The 18,966-nt window shown below is 45.5% G+C and overlaps 1 protein-coding gene across 1 annotated transcript; it reads left to right on the top strand.

The window, feature by feature from the left end:
- The first annotated feature begins 10,514 nt into the window (after positions 1-10,514).
- GPX4 (glutathione peroxidase 4) lies at positions 10,515-18,679 on the top strand. Its single transcript, XM_073685373.1, has 7 exons — positions 10,515-10,672; positions 14,856-14,950; positions 15,106-15,250; positions 17,018-17,169; positions 18,126-18,150; positions 18,225-18,284; positions 18,356-18,679. Exons 1-7 carry the CDS (start codon positions 10,589-10,591, stop codon positions 18,386-18,388), a joined length of 594 nt encoding a protein of 197 aa, XP_073541474.1. The 5' UTR covers positions 10,515-10,588; the 3' UTR covers positions 18,389-18,679.
- The last annotated feature ends 287 nt before the right edge of the window (positions 18,680-18,966 follow it).

Consider the following 18,966-nt stretch of genomic DNA (forward strand, 5'->3'; position numbering starts at 1 on the left):
CCCACCATGAAGCATGGAGGAGGAGGTGTGATGGTGTGGGGGTGCTTTGCTGGTGACACTGTTGGGGATTTATTAAAAATTGAAGGCATACTAAACCAGCATGGCTACCACAGCATCTTGCAGCGGCATGTTATTGACGCGCCCCCTGGGCCGCGCGTGTGGGGGAATACCCGGAACCGGACCTGTTGCGGATGCTGGGGGTTGTAGTCCTTGCATGGTGGGGACTCGGTCCCGTGGCTCAGGGTGGTCAACTCAAATGGCAGGCAGTCTATTTATAGGGTTTTGTGATATTAAATGTCCGACTACGCCACCCGTGGATTGCGGTCAGAGTGAACCGCCGCTGCAGGGCAGACCGCTGAGGCTGATGTTGTGTGTGCAGCAGGAAATAGTATGACTCCCCACGGGAGGAGTATAGCCTCAGGGCAGCAAGTGGAGATGTTGGGGGTGATGATGCGCGGGAGCAGCAGTAACGACACAGAGTCCTGTAATGCAGTCCAGGGTATTTACACTGTGTTCCAAATTATTATGCAAATAATATTTTCTCAGATTTTCCCAAATTACCTATATGAATTGCAGTCATTGTAATTTTCCAGTCAAATAACTATTAGAGTACAATTGAAAGGTTTTTGTACAAACTGCCTATGATAACAGTATATTTTTTAAAAAATAAAAAACTCAAACTGCACTCAAAATGCATGTTCCAAATTATTATGCACAGCAGAGTTTTCAACCTTTTCATTTTAATAAAGAAAAAAAAATGGTCATTTTTGAAATTATAAGCATTAGCAGGTTATTACAAACTGAAATCAAACAGTTTTCAACTCAAAACTTTATTCTAGGTGATGTTACATTTTCACATAGGACCCCTTGTTCGAAAGGAGCTTCTGAACTCTCTCGTCCATTGAATTTGTCAGGTTTTGGATGGTTTCTGCTTTAATTGTTTTGCATGAGGACAGAATACCCTCCCAGAGCTGTTGCTTAGATGTGAACTGCCTCCCGCCATCATAGACACTCCTTTTGATGATGCTCCAGAGGTTCTCAATGGGGTTGAGGTCAGGGGAGCATAGGTGCCACACCATAAGTTTGTCCCCTTTTATGCCCACAGCAGCCAGAGATGCAGATGTGTTATGTGCAGCATGAGACGGGGCATTATCATGCATTAAATGATCTCGATGGTCCAGATGGATGGCGTGGAGGATGGCTGGTTGATGGACACCCCATGCAAACACGGCTACGGCGCTAACAAGGAGGAGGTGGAGTAATGTTTTGGGCTGGAATCATGGGGAGAGAGATTGTCGCCCCTTTTAGGATCCCTGAAGGGGTAAAAATGAACTCCATAATGTATGTTGAGTTTCTCAAACAGCACTTCCTTCCATGGTTTAAGAAGAAGAACTGTGCATTCCGCAGCAAGATCATTTTCATGTATGATAATGCCCCGTCTCATGCTGCACATAATACATCTGCATCTCTGGCTGCTATGGGCATAAAAGGGGACAAACTTATGGTGTGGCACCCATGCTCCCCTGACCTCAACCCCATTGAGAACCTCTGGAGCATCATCAAAAGGAGTGTCTATGATGGCGGGAGGCAGTTCACATCTAAGCAACAGCTCTGGGAGGGTATTCTGTCCTCATGCAAAACAATTAAAGCAGAAACCATCCAAAACCTGACAAATTCAATGGACGAGAGAGTTCAGAAGCTCCTTTCGAACAAGGTGTCCTATGTGCAAATGTAACATCACCTAGAATAAAGTTTTGAGTTGAAAACTGTTTGATTTCAGTTTGTAATAACCTGCTAATGCTTATAATTTCAAAAATGACCATTTTTTTGCTCTTTATTAAAATGAAAAGGTTGAAAACTCTGCTGTGCATAATAATTTGGAACATGCATTTTGAGTGTAGTTTGAGTTTTTTATTTTTTTAAAAATATACTGTTATCATAGGCAGTTTGCACAAAAAAACTTTCAATTGTACTCTAATAGTTATTTGACTGGAAAATTACAATGGCTGCAATTCATATAGGTAATTTGGGAAAATCTTAGAAAATATTATTTGCATAATAATTTGGAACACAGTGTACTCACAGTTCTTTATCCACGTTACTACAGCTGGTCATAACGTCCCTCGTCGCACTGTGTTCACTGGGTGAGGGGCTCGGCCTACTCCCAGATAACTTTGGAGCGTTTCACAGGACCCCCTTTATGTGTCCTTTCTCTGGCCTGTCATACCCCGTCAGTGACCTCGCTTCTGTCCGGCTGCCTCGGGCCTTCTCTTGGTAAACCTTGGCGCCAGTTTCCCTGACCCTATATGGTGCCTTCCTAGCGGGTCTAGCGAGGGGCTGCGCCACGTGAAATGTCACAGCCTCCGGTTTCTAGCTGAGGGTAGTTCCCCGCCTCCACTAGTTTCGGGGACCGGTCTCCCCCTTTGGCCTGACCCTTCTACGCAGGTAGATTCGGGCGTGTGGAGGCGGCTCGTCGGTCCACACCCCTGGGGTCCCTTCTTTCCTTGTTCCTGGAGCCTCCTCCGCTCCTCTTCCTTCCTTCTCCTTCCTTCTGCTTCCTCCAGGCTCCGGCCTCTCTCTTAGGCCTGCCTGCGGAGCAGAGCCCATGCAGAGCCTCTGCTTCCACCTTCTGCTCCCTTTTCTTCTCTGTCTGGACTCACTTTTTTGCTCTTTCAGTGCTGGCTGGGCCTCACAGGCTAGGCCCGCCTCCGGAGCAGAGCTCCACAGAGACCCTGCTCTGTTACTTCTTCTCTCAGACTGAAATGACTGACTTCTCTCTGAACTAAGATTGTACCCACCTTTTATACCTCCCTCTAGGTGCACCCAGGAACTGCCCTCTCCCTCCTATGCACTACAGAGTTCCCCCTTCCTCGGTGTTCCCTCCCCCCACTCCAGCCAGGGACAGGGACTGTCGTGCTTTACTTGGAGCATATCGGTCGCCCTGCTCCCCGGAAATGTGTTGTAATGCATGCAGGTCTCGGGGTCCTGATCCACACTCCATCCTTACCTGAGAGTGAGATATCACACCTCTGGGTGAGGTGCAATACCTCTGTAGCAACCGAGGTGCTACATTATTCCATCCAGTTTGCGTTTAGTTGGACCATCATTTATTGTTCAACAGGACAATGACCACAAACACACCTCCAGGCTGTGTAAGGACTATTTGACCAAGAGGGAGAGTGATGGGGTGCTATGCCAGATGACCTGGCCTCCACAGTCACCAGACCTGAACCCAATCGAGATGGTTTGGGGTGAGCTGGACCGCAGAGTGAAGGCAAAAGGGCCAACAAGTGATAAGCATCTCTGGGACCTCCTTCAAGATTGTTGGAAGACCATTTCCGGTGACTACCTCATGAAGCTCATCAAGAGAATGCCAAAAATGTGCAAAGCAGTCATCAAAGAAAAACCTGAAGAACCTAGAATATAAGACATATTTTCAGTTGTTTCACACTTTTTTGTTAAGTATATAATTCCACATGTGTTAATTCATAGTTTTGATGCCTTCAGTGTGAATGTACAATTTTCATAGTCAAGAAAATACAGAAAAATCTTTAAATGAGGTGTGTCCAAACTTTTGGTCTGTACTGTATATATACCCACATATTACACATATACTTACCCTCCCTGCAGATGATTGAATTCAGCAGCTTCTTCTCTCTGAAGACTGTACTTCCATCTTCTCTGTGGTGCAGCCTCCCCTCCGACTGCAGAGCAGGAGGGGAGAGTGGAGCAGTAACATACAGAGCAGAGGGGAGAGAAGAGCAGTAACATACAGAGTGTAGCATCGGCGTCTCTGTCTTCTTCTAGGCAGAGACGCCGTCCTTCTCACCTCCTCGCTCCCCGCTCTCCTTCCCAGCCTGCTGTCGGCGAGCGCAGCCCTGTAGCTTCGGCGTCTCTGCCTCCTGCCGGGCAGAGACGCCGTCCCTCTCACCATGCTCCCCGCTCTCCTTCGCAGTCTGCTGTCTGCGCGTGCAGTCCTAAGTAGTTCCCGGCCAATAGCCGAGGGTCCTCCCATATTTAGGGCACCTCCTCCAAAATGGAGGTGCCCGAGCAAAGTTGTAGCACAGTTTCTGATCTCTGCTTCAGCCCTCAGGTCCCGCTGCTAGCCTGACTCCTCGTCCTGCCTGCCAGCCTGTTATCTGCCCGTTACCTGCTGAGCCTGCCAGCCTGCTCACCTGGAGCGCTCACCTGTTACCTGCCCTGTCTGCCAGTCCGCTCACCTGGGAGCATCCGCCTGTTACCTGCCCTGTCTGCCAGTCCGCTCACCTGGGAGCATCCGCCTGTTACCTGCCCTGTCTGCCAGTCCGCTCACCTGGGAGCATCCGCCTGTTACCTGCCCTGTCTGTCAGTCCGCTCACCTGGGAGCATCCGTCTGTTACCTGCAGAGTCCGTCAGCCCGCTCACCTGGGAGCGCTCACCTGTTACATGCCTGTTCCCTGCCTTGTCGGTCTGCCCGCTCACCTGGGAGCGCCCGCCTGTTTCCTGCCAGCCTGCCTGGAGGCTCTGTCGTCACTTGCTGTGGCCACCTGCCTGGTAAAACCAGAGACTACCACCTGTCAGCCACCAGAGACTTCTGCCTGCTTGCCGCGTCCATCCGTCATACCGGTCAGTCCCAGCCATCTGACCCGTGGGAGCCACCTGCTCTCTTGCAAGGTCGTCCCCAGAGTAGCACCTGGTCCCTCAGCCCGGATCCTCCCTGGTCACGGTGTCGTTAGCTGCCGTCCGACCAGGGTCGGTTCGGGTTGATACTTAGTCACACCCCTCTGGGTCCCTCCTTGCACCTCGGCACAGAGGTTCCACCACCCGGACCCGTAACACAGAGCAGTTACAGAGCAGGAGGGGGAGAGCAGAGCAGTAACATACAGAGCAGGAGGGGGGGAGCAGAGCAGTAACATACAGAGCAGTGGGAGGGAGATCAGAGCTGTAACATACAGAGCAGTGGGGGTAGGTGGAGAGCAGAGCAGTAACACAGAGCAGTGAGAGGAGGGGGAGAGCAGAGCAGTGAGGGAAGGGGGAGAGCAGAGCTGTAACATACAGAGCAGTGGGGGGAGAGCAGAGCAGTAATACAAAAGAGCATGGGGAGGGGGGGCATGCTGCCTCATTCCTCTGATGAAAGTTGGAGCTGGTGGGCGCAGCCTCCTCTCTTGCTCTAACAGAGCAGACAGTGAGTCATCCTCTGTGTGCCTCACTGAGTAAATCTCATTAAGGCTCAGCTTAAACTTATCCTGCGCTCTGCGATGAGAGCTTATACCGGGGTTTACATGTAAATCTCTGAAATACGTGATTCAGACGGAAACTCCGGCAGAAGATTCCCTATTATAAGGCAGATGGAGGCACTGTGGATGCCGTCTGGCCTATGATCTGGCAGTGTCCGTCTTTTTAGGGGTGCATAAAAGTGTCGTCGGTCATAGTTTTGTGCACTCTCTGAGAAGAAGGACAACACTGAACAGAGACCAGATGGAGTCCAGAGTAACTCTGCTGCCTCATTATAGTGAATGGATTCCTCGGGGGTTTTATCTGAATCATGTCACTTGGAGATTTAGATGGAAACCCTGATATAAGTGCTCAGCATAAAGCGCAGGAAAAATGTGATTGCAAATGTTATGTAAAATGTTCCCAATAAAAGCTTCAACTCCATTCACAAAACAGCACTCAGGTCCGTCATCTCTTAACGGAAATATAGGGGGCTTCCACGTTAATGGTAGCACAAAGGCTCTGGAGAAACTAAATGACTCCTCGCCCTCCTAAAGAAATCCAGTGAATTCGGCGATCTCAAATCCAAAGGCCCCCCCTCCCTTCTGTGCTCCACAGTGCCTAAACCGCAGTTATCATCCACATGTTTGGCTTTCCTGTAACAATGAGTGCCCGCCTAATTTATGGGTGCATGTCTCCAGAAGCACGAGCTGGGCATGACGTACTGGGCACTACAACGGCAATTTGCAATGTTCACTTACCAACATCCACTGCTGCTTGTTTCTGGAAAATACTCATGGAGACAAAATTGTCACTACACCTGTAGATAAATTCACAAAGTGGTAAAATTTCCAAAATGGGGTCACTTGAGGGGGGATTCGGCTCTTCTAGCACTTAGGGGCTCTGTATATGGAGTCGGCAAACTATTCTTGGAAAATCTGCGCTCCAGGAGGAAAAAAGCGCTCCGTTTCCCCCAAGTCTTGCCATATGGATTAGCAGTACTGTACAGCCTAATATGGGGTATTTCTAAATTCAGCAGAAATTGTGGGACAAATTTTGATGCCATTTTTACTCATTTCCCAGTGTGAAAATGTAAAATCTGGGGCTGAAACAAAATTTTGGTGCTAAAGATTTAATTATTTTTTCTTCGTTGCCCAATGGTATAAAATGCTGTGACACACCTGTGGTGTCAATATGATCCCCTAGATAAATTCATTGAGAGGTGTTGATCTGGCACCTCAGGGGCTCTACTAATGTAACATGGCACCCTCAAACCAGTCCAGCAAAATCTGAACTCCAATATGGTGCGTCTTCCCTTCTGAGCATTGCACGGTGCCTCAAAAGTAGTTTTCAACCACATATGGGGTATCTGAGTACTCAGGAGAAGTTGTGCAACACATTTTGGGTCCATTTTCTCCTGTTACCCTTGTGAAAATGCAAAATTTGGGGCTAAAAAACATTCTTGCGGGAAAGATGTGATTTTTTTTCTTTTCATGGTGTTACGGGTCTGGGGGGTGGAACCTCTGTGCTGCGGTGCAAGGAGGGACCCAGAGGGGCGTAACTAAGTATCAACTCGGACCGACCCTGGTCGTACGGCGGCTAACGACTCCGTGACCAGGGAGGGACCGAGCAGAGGGACCAGGTGCTACTCTGGGGACGACCTTGTAAGGGAGCAGGTGACTCCCACGGTACAGATGGCAGAGGAAGACAGGGATTGGAGATGGGCACAGCAGGCAGGCTGGCGGGCAGAAGCCTCCAGGTAGGCTATCAGATAGACACGGCAGGAGTCTCTACATAGGCAGGCAGGTGGTCACGGCAAGTGACGGCAGGAGTCTCTAGATAGGCAGGCAGGTGGTCACGGCAAGTGACGGCAGGAGTCTCTAGATAGGCTGGCAGGTGGTCACGGCAAGTGACGGCGGGTGCTTCCAGGTAAGAGGGCTGGCAGGCACGGCAGGTAACAGGCAGGTTCTTCCAGGTAAGCAGGCTGGCAGGCACGGCAGGTAACAGACAGGTGCTTCCAGGTAAGCGGGCTGGCAGGCACGGCAGGTAACAGACAGGTCACAAGCAGGTAACAGGCAGGACTAGTCAGGCTAGCAGTGGGACCTGAGGGCTGAAGCATAGGTAAGAATACTGTGCGACAACTGTTGCTCAGGCACCTCCATTTTGGAGGAGGTGCCTTATATATGGGAGGTCCTCCGGCAATTGGCCGGGGACTCCTTAGGACGGCGTGCGCGGCCCCTTTAAGAGAGAGGGAGCGCGCGCGCCCTAAGCACAGTGCCCGGGAAGCTGCGCGTGCCGGCAGCAGCAGGGGAGGGGCGCTGGAGGACGTGCGGGGAGCGAGGAGGTGAGAGGGACGGCGTCTCTGCCTGGCAGGGGGCAGAGACGCCAATGCTACACATGGCTCAACGTTCTAAACTTCTGTGAAGCCCATGTGGTTTCAAGGTGCTCGCCACACATCTAGATAAGTTTCCTGAGCGGTTTAGTTTCCAAAATGGCGTCACACTGTTTAGGCATATCAGGGGCTTTCCAAACGCGGCATGGCGTTCTCTAGTTATTCCAGCAAATTTTACATTCAAAAAGTTAAATGGCGCTCCTTCCCTTCCGAGCCCTGCCATGCACCCAAACAATATCTTTCCTCCAGATATGAGGTATCAGTGTACTCAGGAGAAATAGCACAACAAGTTACATAATGCAATTTCTCCTGTTACTCTTGTGAAAATGCAAAACATGGGGTTAAAACACATTTGTGTGCGAAAAATGTGATTTTTTTATTTTCATGGCTCAACATTATAAACTTCTGTGAAGCACCTGGGGGTTCAAGGTGCTCACCGCACATCTTAACAAGTTCCCTGAGGTGTCTAATTTCCAGAATGGTGTCACTTATGGGGGGTTTCCACTGTTTAGGCACATCAGGGGCTCTCCAAACGTGACATGGCGTCCGCTAATTATTCAAGCAAATTTTACATTCAAAAAGTCAAATGGCGCTCCTTCCCTTCCGAGCCCTGCTGAGCGCCCAAACAGTGGTTTTCCCCCACATACCAGCGTACTCAGGAGAAATTATACCACAAATTTTGTGGTCCAATTTCTCCTGGGGTAAAATTTTTATGCAAAAAAAGTAAAAAAAAAAAAAAAATGTTTTTGGAAATTTTGTTGTAAAAATTAGAAATTGCTGGTCAACTTTTAACTCTTATAACTTCCTAACAATAAAAATATGTTTCCAAAATTGTGCTGCTGATGTAAAGCAGACATGTGGGAATGTTATTTATTAACTATTTTGTGTGACATACAGTACAGACCATTTAAAGATTTTTCTGTATTTTCATGACTTTGAAAATTGTACATTCACACTGAAGGCATCAAAACTATGAATTAACACATGTGGAATTATATACTTAACAAAAAAGTGTGAAACAACTGAAAATATGTCTTATATTCTAGGTTCTTCAAAGTAGCCACCTTTTGCTTTGATGACTGCTTTGCACACTCTTGGCATTCTCATGATGAGCTTCAAGAGGTAGTCATGGGAAATGGTTTTCACTTCACAGGTGTGCCCTGTCAGGTTTAATAAGTGGGATTTCTTGCCTTATAAATGGGGTTGGGACCATCAGTTGTGTTGTGCAGAAGTCTGGTGGATACACAGCTGATAGTCCTACTGAATAGACTGTTAGAATTTGTATTATGGCAAGAAAAAAGCAGCTAAGTAAAGAAAATGAGTGGCCATCATTACTTTAAGAAATGAAGGTCAGTCAGTGCGAAAAATTGGGCAGACTTTGAAAGTGTCCCCAAGTGCAGTTGCAAAAACCATCAAGCGCTACAAAGAAACTGGCTCACATGAGGACCGCTCCAGGAAAGGAAGACCAAGAGTCACCTCTGCTTCTGAGGATAAGTTTATCCGAGTCACCAGCCTCAGAAATCGCAGGTTAACAGCAGCTCAGATTAGAGACCAGGTCAATGCCACACAGAGTTCTAGCAGCAGACACATCTCTACAACAACTGTTAAGAGGAGACTTTGTGCAGCAGGCCTTCATGGTAAAATAGCTGCTAGGAAACCACTGCTAAGGACAGGCAACAAGCAGAAGAGACTTGTTTGGGCTAAAGAACATAAGGAATGGACATTAGACCAGTGGAAATCTGTGCTTTGGTCTGATGAGTCCAAATTTGAGATCTTTGGTTCCAGATCTTTGCGATGCAGAAAAGGTGAACGGATGGACTCTACATGCCTGGTTCCCACTGTGAAGCATGGTGGAGGAGGTGTGATGGTGTGGGGGTGCTTTGCTGGTGACACTGTTGGGGATTTATTCAAAATTGAAGGCATACTGAACCAACATGGCTACCACAGCATCTTGTGCTGTATCTCTGATTTAAGGGCATAAAAATTGAAAGTTGGAAAATTGCAAAATTTTCACAATTTTTGCCATATTTCCGATTTTCTCACAAATCAACGTAAATCATATCAAATAAATTTTACCATTATCATCAAGTACAATATGTCACAAAAAATCAATCTGAATCAGTGGGATCCGTTGAAGCGTTCCAGAGTAATTTCCTTATAAAGTGATGCTGGTCAGAATTTAAAAAAATTGGCCCGGTCAGGACGGTAACAACAGGCTTCGGGGTGAAAGGGTTAAAAGCACCAGTTATTTATTTACAGTCATGAAAATTGTCTTTCCCCCCAGGTTGTTGCCAGCTCTGATGCCCAGGACCCATTGGGGCCAGGCTGGAGTGACCTGATGTGGGTCATCACTATCTGCGTACTGGTTGTGAGATAAGTGGCCCAAAGTCAGTCATTTAACCCTTTGATGCCCATTTGTTTTTCTTTTGTAGCTGCTTTTTGATTTATTCACAACCGGGCAGCACACTGATTTGCATCTTATTGTGATTTTTTTATGATTGTTGTTAAACCTGTAAAATAAATGTGAATAAGAAACCAAGGTCAGCCCGAATAAGAAGCCAACTTCAGCATGGTCAGCAGGTTTTCTGACTTAAAAAAATCTGGTTGGAAAAAAAATGTCTGTGTGAACATAACTGTAGACTGAGGGAGCGGTTGTTGGGTCCCTGTCACCGCTAGCAGCCTTATATAAGGTGGGTGTGCAGCAGTAATTAGAATATGGCGTCACCCATATATTACAACAAGTCTGCCGCCATGGACGCCATTGCTCAGGAGGCAGGTATTAGTAATGCAGCCAGATACACATAACGGGAGGTCAGCTGACGAGTCGGGAAACTGCAACATCACGCGCAGCCAGCGCGGCCACACCAGGCCACCGTACACAACCCACCAGCCGAGCCGCCTGCGACTGATTGGCCGCCGCTAGGGTTGTTTATCAGCAGAGACCACGCCCCATCACAGTGATTGGTCTACGTGTAGCATGGGAGGGCGAAACGTGTTCGTGCCATGTTGAAAACGCTGTGTGGTGGCGCTGGGCGGTCAGTTCGGCTGCTCGGTGCTGTGAGCGGAGTAGTCTGCGGGAGAGTCATGGTAAGGCGGCGGTTAGTGGCTGTGGTCCTGCCGGTATAACCGACATTGTTGTACGATGCTGCGCCTGGCAGGTTCCCACAAGGCCTGGCGCTGTGTAGAGGTCACCAGCCATGGGAGTGCAGGTCCTGCAGCTTTATCTCTGCCGGCTTCAGTGTGGGTGGGCTCCTGCTGTGTCTCCCCGCGCAGCCCGGCTTCTGAGGGCGGTCGGTGCTTCCACAAGGCCTCGTGGGATTAGGAGCAGCTCAGTGGGAGCCGCGGGTAAAGTCCTTATCTGCTCAGCAGTGCTGCCCTCACTCCCGCCCACACTGAGGTGCTGTTATGTAAGGGAGTGACTATCGCCCACCTTTATGGCTGCCGCAGTCCCCGGCTGTACCTGCTCTAACATGGCGGGCCATTGCTAGACTGCTGTGCCCTGGGGTCTCCATGCCCACTATCAGACTTGTAATAGTGTGGTAAACCGTTTAATTGGGGGTGTTGTGGGGAGAGGAAGTTGCTCTGGTTTTGCAGTCTTGAACCTCTGAATGTTTAGTTCTGTGATCTATATCCTGCTATTAGCTTCTTGTGAAGCCCAACTACAGGGGGATTAATTTGGAAGCCATGGTGGTCATTAGCAAATCCCCCATCTGCAGTGATGAACCCCTGGCACCCAATGATCGTGTTGCAAATGACAGCAGCTATTGGGGCTAGAGCTGGTCTCTACTGTTGTAGACAAGTGCTGGCTATGGCTGCTGAGCCTGCTCAACACACAGCTCTTTAAAGAAGGTGTCCACAGCTTAAGTACATTGGGGGCAGTGAGCAACCCCTTTTTAATATAGGACATACTATTATGCACCTAACAAAGTAGCACTCTGTAATGCTAAGTATGCGAACATGAAATATGAGTAGCATTACTGCTGTAGAAAATAGAAATGAGAAATCTTAGTGCATAAACTGGCCAATTCATGTGTACCTGGTAGCCGTGATGAGGCTTTTGTCAAAATACCAGGACCCTATCAATGTGAATACCTCTCCAAGACACATCCATTTGCTTATGTGTGGGATAAGATCCTGCTGTAATTAAAATCGCCTGTGGCATTTGTCAGTTTTGACTGAACACTCCACCTCTAATTGTAGCAGGATCTTATCTCACACATAAGCAGACTGATGTCTCTTGGAGAGGTATTCACATTGATAGGGTCCTGGTATTTTGACAAACGCCTCATCACTGCTACCAGGTACACTTGAATTGGCACTTTATGCGCTAAGATTTCTCACTTATTTCTATTTTCTACAGCAGTAATGCTATTCACACTTCATATATTTCATGTATACTTAGCGTTAGAGTGCTACTTTGTTAGTTGTATATGGAGATGGCTGCTCCTAGTAAGCACCTGTTAACACCTATTTCTTACTTTGGAAGTGCTGGCCAGTTTTTTTTTTTTTTTTTTCTGATGCTATTATGCACCAATAGACTTTTTCCAGTTGACTGGTCATAGGACCGCTGCAACTGATTCACATCCCCCCTCCCTGCATTAAGACAAAGCAAAAAGGCTGAGGCAGGGGACCCCAGCTGCAGTGCAAGAAGAGGTGGACCAGTATGCATTAAAAAAAAATCATGTTCTAGTTTACTCCTGCAAAACCAAGCCTTAACCAGAGGCTCTCCAAGGCCATGTGCACACGTTGAGTTTTTTTACATCAGTATTTATAAGCCAAAACCAGGAGTGGAACAACTTTAGGGAAAGTATAACAGAAACACGTCACCACTTTTATTTATTTATTTTTTTTTTATACCCATTTCTGTATTTGGCTTACAAACACTGATGTAAAATACTGAACATGTGTCTGTGGCTTAAGGGTCCACTTAGGGTATGTGAACATGGTGCAGTTTTGATGCTGCCCAATTTCTGCATCATTTCCGCACCTAATATGCAAACTTGGTTAAATGTGTTTTTTTGATGCAGTTTTTCATGTTGAAATTAGAGAATAGGTTTTTTTAAACAAACTTTATTGATAATCATGTAGCGTTTGTGCGTTTCTGCTGTGGAAACGCACACAAAACACATGTGTTTCCGCAAGAGAAATAGATATGCTGCGGATCTGAGAAAACGCACCTCGTGTCAGTTTCCACGGGTGATCTGCAGGTTCACAAACGCATAGTGGGCATGGAATTTCTTGAAGTCCTGGCACATTAACCCCAGCAATGCTGCGATAGAAGTTGATCACAGCATTGCGGAGGTAAGGGCTGCATACTTGCCTCTTCCCTGCCATCCTGTGCTGTCTGAGGCTGGGTTCTGTGGTTATCATAATGACCTGGATGTTGTCATGACAACATCTGGGTCACCAGACAGCAGGAAGATACTTGGATTATGTGCAGTGCATGATCCAAGTATCTTCTGCATCTGCAGCGCTTATGGCCTGTATAGCACAGAGATGGTGCTCCATCCCTATGCTATACAGGCGATCAGAGTAAAAAAAGTGAAAGTCCCATAGTGGGACAAAGTATAAAAGTAAAATAAAGTGTTAAAAAATGAAGGGAAAAAAATTGTTAAAATTATAAAAAAATCAAAAAAATAATCCACAAAAAATATTATGTACCCATCAATAAACATTATGAAAGACCCCAAAACAATAAAAGTACACATTTGGTATCGCCGTATCTGGACAGACCTAACCTATAAATCTGTCCCAGTAGTTAACCCCTTTAGTGAACACTGTAAAACAAACAAAAAAAAAAACAAAGCAAAAAGCACAATCATACCGCCAAACAAAAAATGGAATAAAACGCAAATTTTACATTCAAAAAGTCAAATGGCGCTTCTTCCCTTCCGAACCCTGCCGTGCGCCCAAACAGTGGTTTTCCCCCACATATGTGTTATCTGTGTGCTTAGGGGAAATTGTACAACAAATTTTGGGGTCCATTTTTTCCTGTTACCCTTGCAAAAATAAAAAAAAAAAATGTGGGTCTAAAGCAGTGTTTCCCAAACTCCAGTCCTCACGGCCCCCACAGGTCATGTTTTCAGGATTTCCATAGTGTTGCACAGATGAGAGAATTCCTGATGTTTTTATGCTTTCACCACCTGTGCAATACTAAGGAAATCCTGAAAATGTGACCTGTGGGGGCCGTGAGGACTGGAGTTTGGGAAACACTGATCTAAAGTAACATTTGAAAAAAGTTAAATGTTCATTGTTTTCTTCCACATTCCAAAAACTCCCTGTGAAGCGCCTGAAGGGTTAATAAACTTCTTGAATGTGGTTTTGAGCACCTTGAGGGGTTCAGTTTTTAGAATGGTGTCACTTTTGGGTATTTTCTGTCATAAAGACCCCTCAAAGTGACTTCAAATGTGATATGGTCCCTAAAAAAAATGGTTTTGTAAATTTTGTTGCAAAAATGAGATTGCTGGTCAATTTTTAACCCTTAACTTCCTATCAAAAAATGTTGGTTCCAAAATTGTGCTGATGTAAAGTAGACATGTGGGAAATGTTATTTATTAACTATCTTGTGACATGGCTCTGATTTAAGGGCATAAAAAGTCAAATTGTGAAAATTGCTAGAATTTCAAAATTTTCGCCAAATTTCCATTTTTTTCACAAATATACGCAAGTGATATTGAAGAAATTTTACCACTATCATGAAGTACAATATGTCACGAAAAAACAATCTCAGAATCAGGGGGATCCATTGAAGCGTTCCAGAGTAATTACCTCATAAAGTGACACTGATCAGAATAGAAGTATTGGCCTGGTCATTAACGTGCAAACCACCCGTGGGGCTTAAGGGGTTAAACTACTTTATTTACCCACCTTGGGTCTAGCTGTAAGTCCCTGCTGCTTCTCATGTCTTGTCTGCTGTGTATGGCTGTCCCTGCCATGGCACTGCAGCTAATCTGCGAGCTCAGTGGCTGAGCTGCTGTGGTGTTTACTTGGACAGAGCTGCTGAGCTTGCTGATTGGCTGCAGTGTCGTTGATGTGACCTCAGCATTGCAGAAAATAACACATGAGCAGTGAAGACCTGTCACTGGACTCCAGGAGGGTGAATAAAGCAGTGTTTGGTGGCATAGTTGTTTTTCTTTTTTTTTTTTTTTTGAAAGTGTCCACAAATGTATTACGGGGGGGGGGGGGATATGTTCTGAAATCTTTCAGAACTAGAGCAGCTGACATTAAGTAACACAGTAATGCGGCATTTATGTGTATGCTTGTGTTGCAGTGTGCTCAGGTGGATAACTGGAAGAATGCCAAAAGCATCTATGAGTTCTCCGCTACGGACATTGATGGCAATGCAGTGTCCCTGGAGAAATACAGGTACCTTTCGCTTGCTACCGCTCTAGTGTTTTGCTGCAGATGTGCCCAGCCTCCCACTAGTCTGGTCAGAGCTGGTGATTAGCGGTTACTTGTTACCATGTTTTAGGAACAATTGTGTATTGTCTCAGAAATAATTATGTAATGTCTTTTCACAGGGGCTTTGTCTGCATCATTGTAAATGTAGCATCGAAATGAGGAAAAACTCCAGTAAACTACACTCAGCTTGTTAACCTTCACGCCAAATATGCTGAGAGTGGTTTACACATCCTTGGGTTTCCTTGCAACCAGTTTGGGAAACAGGTATAGGCTTTTTTTTTTTCCCTCCCCTCCTTTTACATTGTATGGCCGAAACCTGTTTGAGAAACTAACATGTAATGGTAAAGAAGCAAGAAATGTATTTTCTAGCCCCATTGCAGTAGTTGTGTTACATAAAGATTGGATTCGTATGTACTCTCAGATCGTCACCTTCCATTGCCCAGGTCTACAGTGTACATCAGAAGTAGCTTGCTGTATGTACTGTAATACTGCATTCCAACAAATAACATGCCAGCCCTGGCTACTCAAAAGCCACACTGTGAACCCCAGAAGGTAAGGGATCTACAAACATTTTGGTTGTGTCTAATCACCTGGCTGATGGACTGCAGTCCCCGAATCGATCTGCTGCTGTGATTACACTAGGAATACTACTTCCAGTCCACACACTGGTCTGATTTGTGGTGCAGAAGAGAATCTGAACACGCTTGCACAGTGTACACACCTATTCCAAAGGGGATAGAATCTTCTAGAATTTTTTCCTGAGTGTTTCTGCATCTACCTGGCAGAAAAAACACATGCGGATTGTACATGCATTTTCCTGCCAGGGACATGCGGAAGTGCATTTCTGCATGTCGGTTGTCAAGCGCTTTCTAAGCAATTTTAGCATCACTTGGAAAGTACTTGTCAACTTGGTCACACTATATAAATCCATGCAACCAGCATGGATTTATATAGTGTGACCCGAGAGAATGTAAAAAATAATTCTATACTTAACCTCTGATGGCCCCCGCAGTCTTGCTTCACCGTCTCAGCAGCAGTACACTGAAGGACCTGCCGACGTCAGTGTCACATGACTATGACATCAGCACAGGTCCTTCAGTCCATCGCGAACTGCCGGCAAGCAAGGAGGAGCGCACTGTGGGCCGTCAGAAGGTAAGTGTATATATGTGTAATATATTTTGACAGTTTTCTATGGTACCCGGGTCCAGAGGAGAGTCTCCTCTCCTCTCCTCTAGACCTGGGTACCATCCGCACATTAGAACACATGGATTCTGCATCTATATATACAGTGATGCATAATCCATGCGTTCTAATGTATGTCAATGGCGGCAAAAACACAGCACTTCCGCAAAATAATTGGTAGTGCTGCGTTTTGTTTTGTTTTTTCCACAGCATGTACACGGCACATGCAGATTATCACTGGGGACCATGGCAGACCTTCTACCATGCGTTTAAGTGTTTCTGCAGCGTTTTTGCTGCTGCTTAAATGCATCATGGGCACACAGCCTTAGGTGTTCCCTTAAAACTCCAATGCATTAATTTCTAGATCAGAAATGTTGGATTCTAGGGAATAAAGCTTTCAGCAATTGGCATTGGATTACTTAATACAGCTGTTATGGTAGTAGGCTGTGAATGGTATACTGACAAGGCTATGTTCACATGTCCAGTAGTGATCAGTTAGATCTTTTCCAGATCAATTTTATATATTTTTTTAACACTTAAGACTATGGACGACACCTGTTAAATCAGCTATTTTTCTTTAATTTGTAACAGATCTGTATTTTTGCTTACTGGATCTGTTATAACTGTTCACTAATGGACATGTGAACATGGCTTAAGAGCCTGACCCAGAGGGGCTTGTATAATTTAATATTTTTTACTAAGTGGTCAATGTGTGCTTACAGCTGAAGTGCATTATTATAATACTTAATAAACAATTAGTCTCAATATGGAGGCATTCTATATTCTGCATCTAGAAAATGATTAATGTGCAGATGCAAAAATATTCATTTTCTTTTTTTCCCATGGAAGGAACCTGGGGATGAAGCTCAAATAAAGGACTTTGCTGCTTCTTACCAGGTGAAATTCGACATGTTTAGTAAGATCGATGTCAATGGTGATGGTGCCCATCCCCTGTGGAAATGGATGAAGGCGCAACCTAAAGGGAGGGGTACCCTTGGGGAGTAAGTGTCAGTTGTTCTCAATGTACTATAAATTATAGGCTTGCATCACTTTATGTAAAAGGCTATCCTGAAAAGAGAACTAAAACGTTCACTTCAGGGTGAAGACTATGTACTAGACTTGTAATTTGCATTGTGTGACTCCCAGTCTTTGGGGGGGGGTAGGGGGGAGGAGGTGGGGTTATGTTAAACTACTGTAACTCCTGGCAGTGGACTAGTTCCTTGGAATCAGTCACTTGTGAATGACACAAATGTGGCAAAAAGTCTTCTTAAGATTACACATCATATAGTGCTCAATGAGACCCAAGGTCTTATTCCTAGCTTTGAGCAGTGTACTGATCCTAGTGTGCGAGACTTTGCTGAAACTTTATATAGTGGTATCATTTGCATAAGTGTCTTAGTTGGTATAGACAAAACTACCACAGAGATTTATTGGTACCAATTAACACAGCATTGCAGAAGCTGCAGTCACATCCATTGTCTCTAGCTATGCCTAGAACGATCCTTCGCATTCACGCATATTCAGCCTAAGACTGTTCACATGATATTGAACACAGTGAACAGTGTGTAAAATCTATAGTTTCCACTCCAGGACTTTTCAAAGCTTCAAATTACATGGGGCAATAAGGCCTAAGTGCAAATATTTTCAGTGTTGTGCTGTAAAGATTCAATTTAAAACTTAAGCTAAAGTCTGATTTCCTCTAAATTCTGAGCAGGTAAACTCCTCCTCCTGTGCTTAGTAAGTGTTTGTTTGCCAATTCAAAGCAGCCATATCTTTTCCATATAATCTGCATCTGTTTTATGCTGTTTAAGATTAATTGTAAAACTGGTCCCTTGCCTCTAACATTGTTTATGGGATTAGTAGATATCTTGGGCAATATAAGGGACATTTATCTTCTCCCAAATACATTATACTAACTGTCTTTAATGTTTTTTTTGTTTTTTTTTCCCCGCTCTAGTGCAATTAAGTGGAATTTTACCAAGGTAAGGCCCTTAAAATGATTGCTGCTTAAAAATTTTTACTTTCTGCCCCTTCAATTTGTCTATTCTTGTTACAGTTCCTCATTAACAAAGAAGGTTGCGTAGTTAAGAGATATAGCCCCATGGATGATCCAGTTGTAAGTCCGCATCTTAAGAATTTTTTTATATTTCAGGCATTCAGAATCTGAAACTGTTAATTTTCCTCTAGGTGATTGAAAAGGATCTTCCAGATTATATGTAAGATGTTCCATGCTCGCAGGGTCTGATAGTTGACTGCAGTCTTCATTCCCAATAATGATGGTATGCTTCAAAACCGTGAGGGGGAGGCAGATCGGAAGGTGTTTTGGCGTGCACCCGTGGAAGGAGACTGAACTTCGCTGACAGCACCTTAACAGTGGATCTAGGGGATCTTATTTATACAAATAAACTGCATTTTAAAGTCTTCTGTTTAATCAGTGTTCTATTGAGGGAATAGAACATGGTATTGGTTGACACTGCAATAATTAAACCCAGATGAACATCATACCCAAAACTGACTAGTCATTTTTGGCTGGTGTTTATAGCAGAAATTTTCAAATCGCGCTCATAACTTGGCAAAAGTGTGAATCTGTCAGGAATACCACCCACACAGTCAGGACGACACCGGGGAGATCACACAATCTCACCACGCTGTCAATATTTTGTCCGGAGTTGCAAGCACTCAATCCAGACTACTCTCTACGTAGGCATTGGTAAGCGACCAGTGAGCGTATGGTGCAACACCCTGGGCTCCACAGCCTGAAATCTGTGTTTAACGCCCTCCATACGGTCACTGTCAGC

The sequence above is a fragment of the Phyllobates terribilis genome, unplaced genomic scaffold (genome assembly GCF_046119375.1).
Source record: "Phyllobates terribilis strain yellow unplaced genomic scaffold, ASM4611937v1 Scaffold_1__5_contigs__length_1240528914, whole genome shotgun sequence".
In the NCBI taxonomy this organism is placed as follows: Eukaryota; Metazoa; Chordata; class Amphibia; order Anura; family Dendrobatidae; genus Phyllobates; species Phyllobates terribilis.